Source organism: Sphaerodactylus townsendi, linkage group LG03 (assembly GCF_021028975.2).
Source record: "Sphaerodactylus townsendi isolate TG3544 linkage group LG03, MPM_Stown_v2.3, whole genome shotgun sequence".
NCBI classification, from domain to species: Eukaryota; Metazoa; Chordata; class Lepidosauria; order Squamata; family Sphaerodactylidae; genus Sphaerodactylus; species Sphaerodactylus townsendi.
The window spans coordinates 21865493-21879066 of record NC_059427.1 but is presented as its reverse complement, the minus strand read 5'-3'; the positions used below and the strand labels follow the sequence as shown (position 1 = coordinate 21879066).

The following is a 13574-nucleotide window of genomic DNA, read 5'->3' as shown; positions in this document are numbered from 1 at the left end:
CCACCCACCTCACAGGGTGTTTGTTGTGAGGGAGCAAGGGAAAGGAGATTGTAAGCTCCTTTGAGTCTCCTACAGGAGAGAAAGGGAGGATATAAATCCAAACTCTTCTTCTTCTTCTAAACTGAGGACCTCAGATTCTCCCTTTAAATCCATGCAGAAGAGAGTGGATTTAAAACGAGAATCTGGGGAAATTTGGGGGGTGCCTGCTGTCAGGGGTGCAATTGTTAAGCTAGAAGCACCAAACTTTCAGGGTATCTTTAGGAGTCTCTCCTAATGATGCCACCCAGGTTTGGTGAAGTTTGGTTCAGGGGGTCCAAAGTTATGGACCCTCAAAGGTGTAGCCCCCATCTTCTATTAGCTCCCATTGGAAACAATGGAGGATGGGGCACCCCCTTTGGGAGTCCATAACTTTGGACCCCCTGCACCAAATCTCACCAAACCCGGGTAGTATCATCAGGAGAGTCCCCCAAACAATCCCCGAAAGTTTGGTGCTGCTAGTCCAAACAATGCGCCCCCTGCAGGCCAAAAACCGAAAAAGCACTAAAATGCTTTAAAAACCCACAAACGGGTGGGAGGAGCTTCGGACATGAATGGGGGGGGGTTTCAAACCCGAGAACCCCCCCTTACCTACGTGCATGTGCCAGCCACAGATGCAGGTGAAACTAGGAACAAGCTCCACCAGATCACGGCCACACAGCCCAGAAAACCCACCAGAACCAGAGGCGTACCTAGGCAAACTGGAGCCCTGGGCAAAACCTGAGTTTGATGCCCCCCATGGGCGGCCACCCTCCCCCATCTTGACCAAACTGATTTTTTCCACCAGGTCGTTTCAAAGTCACCATCACATTGTAGAACATCCCCCAACTCACAAATCTGAACACAGCAATGGGCCATGCCACACAGCAGAAATAATTTTTGGAAAGCATTTTCAAAATGCTTTCAAAATGCTTTATTACTGCTATGAAAACATTTTATGGTGTTGTATCCAGTCCCCCCAGTTGGGGGAAACAGCATCACTTTCAATGTTATTTAAACTGGGGACCCCAGATTCTCCCTTAAGGTGGATTTAAAAGGAGAATCTGGGCTCCCTAGTTTAAACAAGTGATGCTGGAATCCACCCCCAAACAGCATCATTTTCAATGGTGTTAACTGCCCACTTTGCCCAATGGGAGGAACGCCTCTGACCAGAACCAGTTGAATCTGGCCGTGAAAGCCTTCGACAAAAGTTACTAAACATTACTAAGCATTCTAATCCTGAGATTTAGCTTTAAAACATTTCTCAGATAAGAGGAAATGTTTTGCATTTTGCCAAGTCTAGAGTTGGCAGCCAGCACCAAGAGGGAACTCAGAGAACTCTACCTTATTAGCATGATCTTACTCCAGGGGAAGTCTGCAGGATGTTTGGGGGGTGGGCCTGGAAAATCTCATGGAACAGAAGAGGCTAGCAGCCAGCCCCTGAAGTAAGGTATATAAACACAATGTAAACTTACACAAGATCTGGAGGCAATTCCCTTAGATCACGCTATTTTCCTAACTGCAGATTAAAAAAACCAGCAACTTGGCTTTTCACTGCTTTTTCGTGATTAACTGGGCTAAATTTCACACCAGGCGAAAGGGTCCACGGGACCAACAAAACCTGTCATTCTCGGAATGCTGAATTCTGCACTGGATCCCAAAAATCCAGTGCTTGCCTAGTATGATTTCAGAGGGACAGAACTCATACAATGAATAAACTCTGCTCAGTTGCCCTGTAACATGCAGCCCGCTTCATTCCAGGGAGGACTGTCCAATTCTGTGAAAGAGGTAATCATTTAGTGTCCTGTTGTTTGGTTCAAAAAGACAGCCAAGACAACCAGAGAGAAGCGGACAGACGGCTCCCTTGTGCCGGAAGGGCGGCGGAGCTGGACTGCACTGCTGCGGGGTCAAAGGATGGCATGGTAAAAATTCTACACAGATGCACACGAAGAATTCCCGCATGTGTGGACCGCTCTCGTGCAGAGCGTTCTGCTTTGTCTGTCAAAATGGGGTGTGTATGTGAAATCCTTACATATCTAGACTTCTACAGCCAAATTTAAACACCTGGATTGTTCTAATTGAAGAAATAAGTGGTCAGCCTCAGTTCCCAAAGACGTTTGATGATCTAGTTTTTTTCTTGAGCCTTGTGACACGCAGGAGAGCTCTGTGTGCATCAGAGCCAGAGGGGGGATCCAGCAGGTTCTCACCAGTTCCCGAGAGTGGGTTACTAATTATTTGTGTGTGCCAAGAGGGGGTTACTAACTGGGTCCGCTTTTCCACCTCCACGCCCTCGCCTCCCCGAGAGGCATCCTGCCTTTGAACATGAAGGTTCCATATAGCAATTGCGACTAATAATGTAACTCCCTGAACTGGGTTAATCCCTTTCAGGTACTGCAGTTCATTGATTCTCAGCCTTTCGTACCTTTTATCTCACCAGTCTCTATCAAAGAACCTGTGTGTTTCACCATTGCTGTGTTCAGATTTGTGAGTTGGAGCATTTTCTATAATGTGATGATGATTTAGAAATGACCTGGTGCAAAAAAAATTTGGGGGGTCATGGTGGGGTGGCTGCCTATTGGGGGGGGCACCCAACTCAGGTTTTGGCCAGGGCTCAGGTTTGCCTAGGTACGCCTCTGCCCCCTTTGCTGAGGGGGGGGCTGGCGAGGGAACCTGTTACTAAAATTTTTGGATCCCACCACTGATCAGAGCATATTATAGGGTTGCCAGCTCCAAGCTGAGAAATTCCTAGTGCTTTGGGTGGGAGGTGAGGTTTGGGGGGGGGGGGGGGGGCCACAGAGTCCGTCTTTCAGAGCAGCCATCTTCTCCAGAGGAGCTGATCTCTGTAGTCTGAAATCAGTAGTAATTCTGGAAGATCTCCACACTCAACGTAGAGAATGATAGCTCCTAGCATACACTGAGCTCTGGTTTGGCTCAAGAAAAACCAACCATAAAACCAACACACACGAAACCATTCTGATGAAAACCCAGTGTTCAGTTTTTTAATAGATAACTCTGCTCCTGTTCTTTGCAAGCAGGTCTAATGCACAGAAATCAAGCCAACGATGCTATCCCCGGTGTGCAGTTAAACATTCTTGTTTCGGAAGCTGGTGGGGTTCAATGCATCATTGAACAGCCACTGACACAAGACACCAGAAGCCAGGGCCCAGTTCTCTGTGGTATATTAAAGTTTATTGAATTACCGTGTAAGAATTTTTTTTTTTTGCTTTGTAATAAAATCATCTGGGATCTAAACTGATTATTTACAGACAAAAAACTTCTTGTTTCCATGATAAAATCCCTACTTTGCTCAGAACAGTATCTACAATAACATTATTTTACTATGAGACAACACGCACACGCACGCACACACACACACACACAAAAGCAACCCCCCCAGGCTGGATTCCTCCATCAAACTTTCCGGATTAATAATTAATTCTCCAATCAGTTGGGGCCAGACAAGAATACAGAGAAGAAAACAAAAAGTTATCGACCAGTCAAAAACAAAACAAACGGAAGACGCAGAGGCGTACTGAATCCCCCCAAAGTTCAGAAAGGAGCAACCGTTCTCCGGTGCTGGTTATCAGCAGCTGCGCCTCCTTTCGTGACTAGTTAAGTCTGGTTTTTTCCCGGGCAATGCTAGTTGGATGTGTCCCACTTTCTAGGGCCAGCTGCAGCTGCTCTTACGGAGTTTTTCCAAAACATCCCTGAAGTGTCACTGGAGGAATGTGAGGGTGAAGTTGGCAACAGAGTTAATCTCCGGGTTTTTAACTCCTCCCACCCCTCTGGATGCCCTAACCTGGATTGCCCAGGCTGGCCTGATCCTGCCACATCTCAGAAGCTCAGTTGGGTCAGTGCTGGTTAGTACTTGGGTGGGAGATCTCCAAGGAATACCAGGGTCCTGAAGGAGGCGGCCAATGGCAAACCACTTCTGAACTTCTCTTGCCTTAAAAAGAAGAAGAGCTCGCGTTTGTGTCCCGCCTTTCTCTCCTGTAAGGAGACTCAAGGTGGTGTACAAGCTCCTTTCCCTTCCTCTCCCCACAACAGACACCTTGCGAGGTAGGTGGGGCCGAGAGAGTTCCGAATGAACTAGGACTGGCCCGAGGGCACTCCAGCAGCCTTCATGTGGAGGAGCAGGGAAACAAATCCAGTTCACCAGTTAAGACTCTGCCGGGTTTGAGTGGGGACTCAAACCCGGTTCTCCAGATTAGAGTCCACCTGCTCTTACAGTGACTCCTTACAGGCTTGCTGTTAAGTCAGCTGTGACTTGGACTTTACACACACCCTTTGGATATGGCACCAAGAAAGAGCCACTGCCTCTTTTAGGGCCAGTTTCAGAGGCTGGTGGGGGCCTCCACACACACACACACACAAGAAACCTTTTGAGCTTCTGCCCCTACCTCTCACACCTAAACTGCAGCCAAAGGTAACTTGCTAGAGGTTAGGACAGTGGTGGCGAACCTATGGCATGGGTGCCAGAGGTGGCACTCAGAGCCCTCTCTGTGGGCACGTGCAAACAGAGTTGCCCCCCCCCACACACACATCTAGGCTGGCCTGGGCCGCTGGGCTTGATTATTAGCATTAAACCTAAGGTCTAGTTTTGGGGAAGCAGTGTAGGTAATCCTGTTAAGCGCTGTTAAACCCCACTGATTTTCATGCGAAGAACTAGAGCGTGATCCTTTACCTGGGAGTAAGCTCAGTTGCTGGCAATGGGGCTTGCTTCTGAGTAAACCTGATTCACCCGTTGGGAGAGTTGCACAGTTGCTTCAAAGCAAATCCACCGACTACCACCAAGCTTACTCCCAAGCAACACACGCCTCAGAGCCAACTGTTTTTCTAAACTAAAACCTCAGTATCCGGGTTAAATTGCCGTGTTGGCACTTTGCGATAAATAAGTGGGTTTTGGGTTGCAATTTTGGGCACTCGGTCTCGAAAAGGTTCGCCATCACTGGGTTAGGAAGAGTCAGTCAGGAGTAAAACGTACCTTGCCTCTGGTGTAACTGGGGGATATCTGCCCTTTCCTCAGGCAAAATGAAATGTGTAACCCACGTCTAGGTGAGTGCAAGACACGTGGCCTTTCTAGTGGAAACGTGAGCGAGAGAAACCTGACAGGTACAATTCAACACTGCAGCTGAAGCCAGAAGCAATCCTCAGAGGTAGGACAAACTGCGCCTTTGGTCGCATCTAGTTGTGATCCTGGAGTTTTGTGACTCCTGAATAGCCCGGCCCTAGAAAAGAAGCCACAGTGGGGGCTCTATAGAGTATAGGCTCCTGGTAATGGGCAAGTTCTTCCACCCGGTGCCTTTTCCTCAATAAAAAAAGGGGGGGCTCTTCCTCACCCTCCTGGGCAGTTGTACCCTGGAAAGAAAAAGACAGCACAATACGGCAGTCCTGTCTTTTTCCATACCAAGGATTAAAGTGTGGGCAAGGGGCAGTTTCTGTCATGAAAATGGCGCGTGGGAGAATTGGCTTCCCCCTCTAGTACACTGTGCTTGACGTGGATGCTTTCTGGGGCCGAATGAACCGCTTGGGTGCTTCCTGTTACAATCCTGTCTCCTATCGCCATTGTTTGGCCCTGAGCCTCTCCGTTCGTATTCATTTGCAGGGCTGAGTCCTTGAATGGATCGTGTATTAACGGAGACTAGAGGCCTACTGAGCGCGTGCGAAGTGCCTTTTGTCTCAGGATTTGGTAAACCAGGCCGAGTTCTTTCTCAGGGAAAAAACTCCCAGACCCAAGGGGGGGGGGGGGACGGGTTATGGCTTCCAAGAAGGCGGCTTGAGCCTTGGCACTTGACTGGCATCTGAGGTATTGACTGGTCACGAGAGAACAAGAGGAAGGAAGGAGCCCATGAAGGCCGGACTGAGAACTTTGGGGGATGGGGGTGAGGGTGAGGAGCTGTCCAGGAGAACTGGTTGTGTTGCTCTTTTGGTTTAGGACAGAAGAGACACAAAGCAGGGTAAGGCAACAGTGTCCTGCCGAGGTGTGTCTGCGCTAAAGTGGATCGAGGCCTTTGGCAAGGGCAGTCTTCAGAATACTTAGTATTGATATCACCCTTTTCCAAAATGCTCAAACCACAGAACACACACACGCATGCGCTACCGCTGTAGTTCACCATGTGAGGTAAGCCAGTGTTGTTATCATCATCCCCATATTATAGACAAGAGGCTGACGGAGGAGGCTGGCCTAAGGCCTCCAAGGGAGGCCACGGCTGAGATTTGAACCGGGAACGTTTGGCTGATCGCTCACGCTCCGAGCCACTGCACTGCTCCATCTCTCGCTGTTCACCGTTTTCTGGATCTCTTATCTGTCCGACCTATTCCGAGGCAAAACCAAGCAGGCTTTGATGTTACACAGAACTCTTTCGTCAGGCCAGTGGCAGTGTTCTGTTGAACTCAAAAGCTTGCATATTCCTAACTCAACAGATGCCGACCATTTTGTTTTTTACAAACCCTACTACACAATCTGAGAGGCAGTCAGAGAGAAGCTGTTGACCTGCAGCTGTTAAAGGCACAGGAGTCCTTCCAAATAGCTTTCAAGCCTTGCATTGTCCAGTGGCAGACTAGAGTGGCTTAATCTGCCTTAGGATCTACTTACGCTCCAACCTGCCTGCTTGGACAGTAGTGTCGCTTTATGTCTATGCAGACTGCAGTTGTAGGAATAGCAGCACAAAATCCTACTGGGACGAGAGGCAAAGAGAAATTAGGAGCCGTATGTAGACAAGCAGCTTACCCTGGTTTCCTTGGGTGCAAAGAAATGGGAAATAATTCAGCTATGCCCTAATTGACCCTCTTAAGTTTAATGACAGCTGAGGTACCAGGTAAAGTGGCCAACGGAGCAGGAAGAAAGGCTGGCTCCTGTACCTTTAACAGTAACTCGATCTATCACCGCTGAAGATTTCGTAACGCTTTGCTAAGGCTGAAAGATTCAACAGCTGTTAAAGGCACAGGAACAGGGGGCAGTAAAAGTTGGCAACCCCAGCAGCAACGCTGCCAGCGGGGCGGAAGGGTTGGGGTTGAGCATCTCAGCCCTTGGAGGAAGTCAGAGGAGCAACTAGTTGGCTTTTGTGAAAATTCTGGGTTGTCTCTGGCAGGGTTCGGAAAGCCCCCATGGGGGACAGAGCAGAGTGGTGGGAGGAAGAGGCTGCATGAAAATGGGGTGGGGGTGGGGGGTGGAGAGGGAGCCTCAGAGAAGTGTCCTCTCAGGGGGGAGAGGGGGAAAAGCTAAAACTTTTTCAGCTCTTCAATACCTTCCCCTCCAATCCCTACAGTGCAATCTACAGGTCCAGTTCAGAACAGCAGCAACGGGGGTGTGAGAAAGGCGAAGGAAAGCGATGTTTCGTTTCTGTGCTTCCCAGGGAGCGGGAAGGGAGGGGAATTGTGCTCATAGAGGCAGCGTCCCGAAAGGTATGCTTGCAAGCTGCAAGGACCACCTGGCCTGGGGATAGCAGAGGCAGGCAGGAACGGGTCTTGGCACTGTGCCGCCTGCTCCCGCTAGCCGGGCTTCCACCCCTCGCAAGGAACGTCGGCACTTCCGAGTCTGATGCCGAGTCTCCTTCCTCAGCCCGTTCCTTTGTGCTTGTCCTCGCCTGCTGCGGTGCACTCGGGCTCTCTGAGGAAGGGAAGTGCCACAAGAGACGGCCAAAGGGCAGGAGAAAGGGCAGAGGCTCTTCCCACCCCCCTGGCTGTTTCTCAAGATCCCCACAAACTTAGAGGAAAGTTCACGCTGATCCGGGTCCCTGCCTGGGGAGTTCTCTTCAGTGGCTTCGGACAGCGGAGAGGAAACGCAGAGATCCGATGTCCCCCCAGGACTGCGCAGGCCTCCAGTCTCCTTGGCACATTCACAATTTCTGGCCTCCCAGCCACTCGGTGGCGGCTCATCTGGAGGAGCCCAGGCTGTCTGGGGGAGGCTCCTCCCAAAAAGTTCATCATCATCATCATCATCACCACCATCATCATCATTATTTTTTAAGTTTGTAAAAAATAAAGTCCTCTGGCATACGCAGCACTTTGTGCTTCCCGATCCACCACTGCTGCTTCCTCCTTCCGCCGCAGTGGGGAGCGCTTGGTCCCGTCAGCGGCAAGTGCATTCCACCCCCTCCCATCTCCAGCTGGGCCGTCCTTGTGGGCACATCACAAGTCTGTGACTTTATTCTCCACTGCGGCAGCGATCTGCTGCAGGCGGTACCCCAGCTGCATCTTCTGTGCCGTCGGGTCCTCCTCCAGGGCAGTGATGATCTGGGGGGGAGATTAAGAGCTGTCAGCCCATTATGACCCTTGACCCTCGGGGTCAGGCTTCAGAGGAGGGGCGTAAACTCAGCGGCATCTCCTGCACGTCACGTGATCGGGGGCAATCCCCCAAGAGCACGCTGAGCCAGATGCAACGTTTCCCACACAGACCTAGGCAGCGCCATGTTTATCTGGCGACTAAAGTAAAAAGTCATCGCCATTCTTTTCTCGTTCCTGTCCCAGGGCGAGTGGCCCAAATCTTGCTGCCAGAATAAAGCTTTGCTGGACTGTGCTAAGCTGAGAAGAGGAGGGAGGGAAGGGCAATGGACAATGAGCGGGCTGCTTCCCCCTGCTTGTTTCACAGCACAACCGGAAGATTTGCTGCTGGGATCTCTGGCATCACTGTTGCCCCCCCCTTCGTCTTGCTGCCTCTCCCACCCCTACTATTGGGTGGCCTTGAGGGCTGGTGGACGGTCTGTAAGAGCTTCCCCCCCCCCCACTGTCCACCCACCCCAATTAGACAGACCACAGAGGTCCCGCTTGGCTAATGTGGGTTCTGCTTTTTCTTACATCCCTGTGCCACTGCAGCAGGGATGGGGGCACCATAATAGGAATAGGAATAATTTTATACCTTGTTTTTTCTACCTTAAGGAGTCTCAGAGCAGCTTACAATCACATTTCCTTCCCCCTCCCTGTGCCACAGGCATCTTGTGAGGTAGGTGGGCAGGGGTGTAAGAAGGCAAACTGGAGCCCTGGGCAAAACCTAAGTTGGATGCCCCCCCATGGGCGCCCACCCCACCAAGACCAAAAACTTTTTTTGCACCAGGTCATTGGTGCCTGCAGGGGGTGCATTTTTAGACATATCGGCACCAAAATTTCAGCGTATCTTCAGGAGACTGCCCTATTGATACTCCCCAGGTTTGGTGCAGTTTGGTTCAGGGGGCCAAAGTTATGGACCCTCAAAACTGTAGCCCCCATTTCCTATTAGCTCCCATTGGAAACAATGGGGGATGGGGCACCCCTTTTGGGAGTCCATAACTTTGGACTCCCTGAACCAAACTGCACCAAACTCGGGGGGTAGCATAAGGACAGTCTCCTGATGATATGCTGAAATTTTGGTGCCCCTAATAACTGCGCCCCCTGCAGGCCAAAAACGGAAAACCACTAAAAAATACCCAAAAAACGAACCCTGCATTTTTGGTGCTACCCACAAGGTGATGCCCTGGGCAGCTGCCCACCTTGCCCAATGGGCATTACGCCCATGTAGGTGGGGCTAAGAGAGTCCTGCCAAAACTGTGATTGGCCCAAGGTCACCCAGCAGGCTTCATGCGGAGGAGTGGGGAAACAAATCCAGTTCACCAGAGAAGAGTTTGCCGCTCATGTGGAGGAGTGGGGAATCAAACCCACATCTCCAGGTTACAATCTGCTACTCTTAAACCCGACAGCACAAAAATAAGTCTGTGGAACTGCTTTAAAATGCAGAACACAAGGCAGCCAAAAAGGCCGTTCAGAGGTTTGTTTGTTTGTTTCTTGGAGTGTGAGTGTGTGTGTGTATGAGAGAGAGTGGATGGAATTATATACTTGCAAGGTACATAGGCAACAGTCTGTTTTATGGCCAGGGCAGAATTCAGCTTACTGCGAACAGCTTTCCCCCACGCTTCATGCACAGTGACCACAACTTCGACAGGTAACGCTGCACTAGGTAACCCTTGCGGGATTCTGTGTGATCATATGAAAGATGAGCCGAAAGGAGAGCGCTCTGGAGCCACACCCACCTGGTCGTAGTACTTGTTGATGTACTTGTACAGTTCGTGCAGAGCCACCAGGGAATTGAGTTCACCTGAGTAATTCTGTAACCAAGAGAGAACGGGTTCATCAGCAAGGGAGCCGCAACGAGGGAGGGGAAGGAGGAGTCACAGGGTCACTTCACAGTGCTGATCTCCACACGGATCTATTGCGTGCGCATGCTAACTGAGCTGTCTGACTGGAAGTTTATTTTCCTTGTGACAACATCTAGCCCTAGATATGGGCTGCAGGATGGGAAGACAGATGATACGGCATGTGGTGCTTCAACAACGAAGGCAGGAGAAACAGAGGACATCCCAGTGCTGCTTTGAGACACCACACTGTGCATTACACCATCTCATCTAGCAAGTTCTGCCACATAAAGGTGGGGGGGGGAGGAATCAAAAAGGTTTGTTCTGAGGCCAGGGGGCTATTTACCCGTGAGAGTTCAGCAAGGGCGGAGTTCATCTCTTGGTCGCTGGCAGAGATCGTCTGGCGGATATCGGAGTAATACCTGCAGGGCGGAAGCAGACAGGTGTCGGTTTCTCCGCCCACTTCCCCGAAATCCTTCCGCTCTTGGCTTTCCCACCCTCTTTCTTACCTTTCCACCATCTGCTTGTATCGTGGAATATCACGGGCGTAGAGCAGCTTGTTAATTGGAGAGTCCTGGAAAGGAGCATGAAATTAGCTGCAGTGCCTAGTAAAGTTTAGAAGTAACAGGAATAATAGAAGACCTCTATAGTTAGGGTGGGGAGGAGAGGATGAGAAGGACGATTCATCAGAAGTCCAGAGAGGTGCACAAGGTAACGATACCCCAGCTCTTCATTCAAGGAATCCCCTCCTTCCTTCTAGGTCCAGAGTTTCCTCCAAAAACCAAGCCACACATTTCAGAGTTTGTCCATCATGGCATGAGGACTAGCAACATGCTATACTCTGTGCTAGCTTCTGGAAAATGTTTAGAATTGGAATAAACACATACCCTAAATGACTCTCTTCATCTGGGCATTCCATCCCAAGGTAAGATTAGTATTCTCTCAGTAGGGAAATGAAATCAACAGAATGCATGCATACTGCTCAGGGTGGGTATAAACTCTGTACAAGCACAGCAACTGACGGCCCCTGGCAATGCAAGCGAAAAGCCTGGCTTGAATGCCTCTGATGGTTTTAAAGAACAGGAGAACCACATCCTGGTGATCAGGAGCTGAGAACCACCACCGGATGTCTTGGATTTGGCTGCCACGATCAGTACCACCTACCTCACAGGTCAGCCCTCAAAGGACTCCAGATGTCCTGGCAAACCTTTACCTTTTGTGACTCTGCACTTCCCCCGCCTTCTCCTCCCTCCCTCTGTGTGATTGACAGCTTCCTCGCTCCAAAGACTTGAAGCTATCTTGATACACTGGATTTTGCGGATTCTGATTTTAATTTTTATGACAGACAGGTAGATCATGTTTTGATTGTGCACAGATATTTTAACTATTAAGTGCGTTAACCTTTTCTGGTGTGACTCTTCTGAAGCAAGCCTTGAACCCGGCTACCAGCTACCATTTGCTGAAGCAGCTGGACGCAGGTGCCCGAGAAGATGGGAAATTGATTTCCTACTTCACAAACCAGGATCCTAAACTTATACTTTAATCCCATTATTTAGAATCCTGGTTTATGGAGGAGAAACTATCTCCAAGTTGCGCAGACTTGGTTCAAGGCTTCCCAGAAGGAAGCAACTCCGTTTTGTGCATCACGTCTACAACTGCTGTACATCAATTATGATAGAAAACGGTGGCCGAGAAACGACAGGTTCCAGATTCTCCCCCAGACAGAAAACGGGCTCGTGGTTATCCGACCGCTGCTTTCCCAGCTCACCCGACCCAGCTTGTGATCGGCGAGGGTGCAGGAGTCCATGAAGGTCTGCGCGATGACCAGGAGCACTGCGTCCACGTTATCCGAAGTCTGCACGTCAAAAACAAACTGCGGGTTCTTGATAATGTTGATCCAAAACCTCAGGGGCAGGCTACGGAGAGAGGAGAGGAAATGCTCAAGCGACAGCGGGGCCTCACAGATTCGCAAAGCAAGGGCATTCAGGCAAATTCAGGCATTTGGAGTACCCGAGGACGTCTGGAGTCCCCACAGTCAGAGGTGAAATGCTAGTGGGATGCCATCTCCCGAACTTGAAGCGGTCGGCAAGGGGTGCTATTTGGTTTGTTGTCACACCCCAGAGCAGAGGTGGGATCCAGCAGGTTCTCACCAGTTCCCGAGAGTAGGTTACTAATTATTTGTGTGTGCCGAGAGGGGGTTACTAATTGGGTCTGCTTTTCCGTTAGAAATTCCATTAGGTCCAAAAATCATAAAGTCCTGTTGTTTGCTATGTGGCTGGTTAGCGAAGGTAGAAAACGGGATAATTCTCCCTGTTGGGCTATTTTAAAAACATGTTTTAGAAATATGGTAAAGTTCCTTGTTTAAGGAAAGTATCCTTCTTTTGATTTCTAGAAACAAAATTAAGTATTTGAAAGTATTAAGTATTTGACAGGCAGTCAATTAGAGGAGAAGTAGTTGTTTCTGTTTACAGTAGACAATAGGACTTGCTATAATGAGTTTAAATTATGGACAGAAAGATACCAGCTGGAAATTAGGAACTTTTTTTTTTACAGTAAGAGTTTTTTACAGTAACAGAGAAATTATTAATGCCCCGCCCCTGGAATGCCCAGCCACGCCCCCGCCGTGCCCCGCCCAGCCCCATTGGCACTACGCCACTGTTTGAATCCCACCACCAAGGGAACCTGTTACTAAAATTTTTGGATCCCACCACTGCCCCAGAGTAAAACAGACCCCCAACCCATTTTTCTAATGCCCCTTTCCATGGTCTTGATCCAAATCGGGCATGACTTGCCTAAGAATTGAGGAGACTGTGCAGTTCATGTTTGACACAGCCTCCATACTCTGCAATCCATGAACTGGACTTTGGTATCAGTAGCTAAACCTGGTGTAAAGCCAGAGTGGTGTGATGGCTGAGAGCGGCAGACTCTTATCTGGAGAACTGGGTTTAATTCTCCACTCCTCCACATGAGCGGTGGACTCTAATCAGGTGAGCTGGGTTTGTTACCCCCCTCCTCCACATGAAGTCTGCTGGGGTGCCCTTGGGCTAGTCACAATTCTGTCAGAACTCTCTCAGCCCCACTTACCTAACAAGGGGTCTGTCGTGGGGAGAGGAAGGGAAAGGAGCTTGTAAGTTGCCTTGAGTCTCCTTCTGGCTGAGAAAAGTGCTGTATAAATCCAAACTCTTTTTTTCTTCTAGCTAATTAGGATGATTTGGTTTGGGCTTGAGAAATGCGGCTCTGCAGCCCTGCTCAGCCGCTAGTGGACCTGAATGCTTTTGGCAAGTTGCTTTCTCTGACCTTTAGTTATCTAGCCGGCAAAACGAGGACAATAACGGCTGGCCTCACAGATTTGGTGTGACGACGATTAGAGCCAATAGAAGGGGAAGCAGGGATGGAAACGGTCCAACTCCTGCTAGAGCAGCATCTTTAGCTGCCCCATTCTCCACTACCCAGAGA

General features: G+C 49.7%; 1 protein-coding gene across 2 annotated transcripts in view; it reads right to left on the bottom strand.

Annotated features, from left to right (window-relative positions):
* Positions 1 to 4851: 4851 nt before the first annotated feature.
* The window catches only part of PLXNB1 (plexin B1), a 159982-nt gene continuing 151259 nt past the window's right edge, over positions 4852 to 13574 (bottom strand). For both annotated transcript variants that reach the window (XM_048489816.1, XM_048489815.1), the window contains 5 exons: positions 11887 to 12034; positions 10628 to 10692; positions 10465 to 10540; positions 10017 to 10091; positions 4852 to 8250 (listed from right to left, as the gene is read on the bottom strand). In XM_048489816.1, coding sequence (XP_048345773.1) covers positions 8146 to 8250; positions 10017 to 10091; positions 10465 to 10540; positions 10628 to 10692; positions 11887 to 12034 — 469 coding nt within the window. In that variant the 3' untranslated portion in view covers positions 4852 to 8145. The remainder of the gene's footprint in view (positions 8251 to 10016; positions 10092 to 10464; positions 10541 to 10627; positions 10693 to 11886; positions 12035 to 13574) is intronic.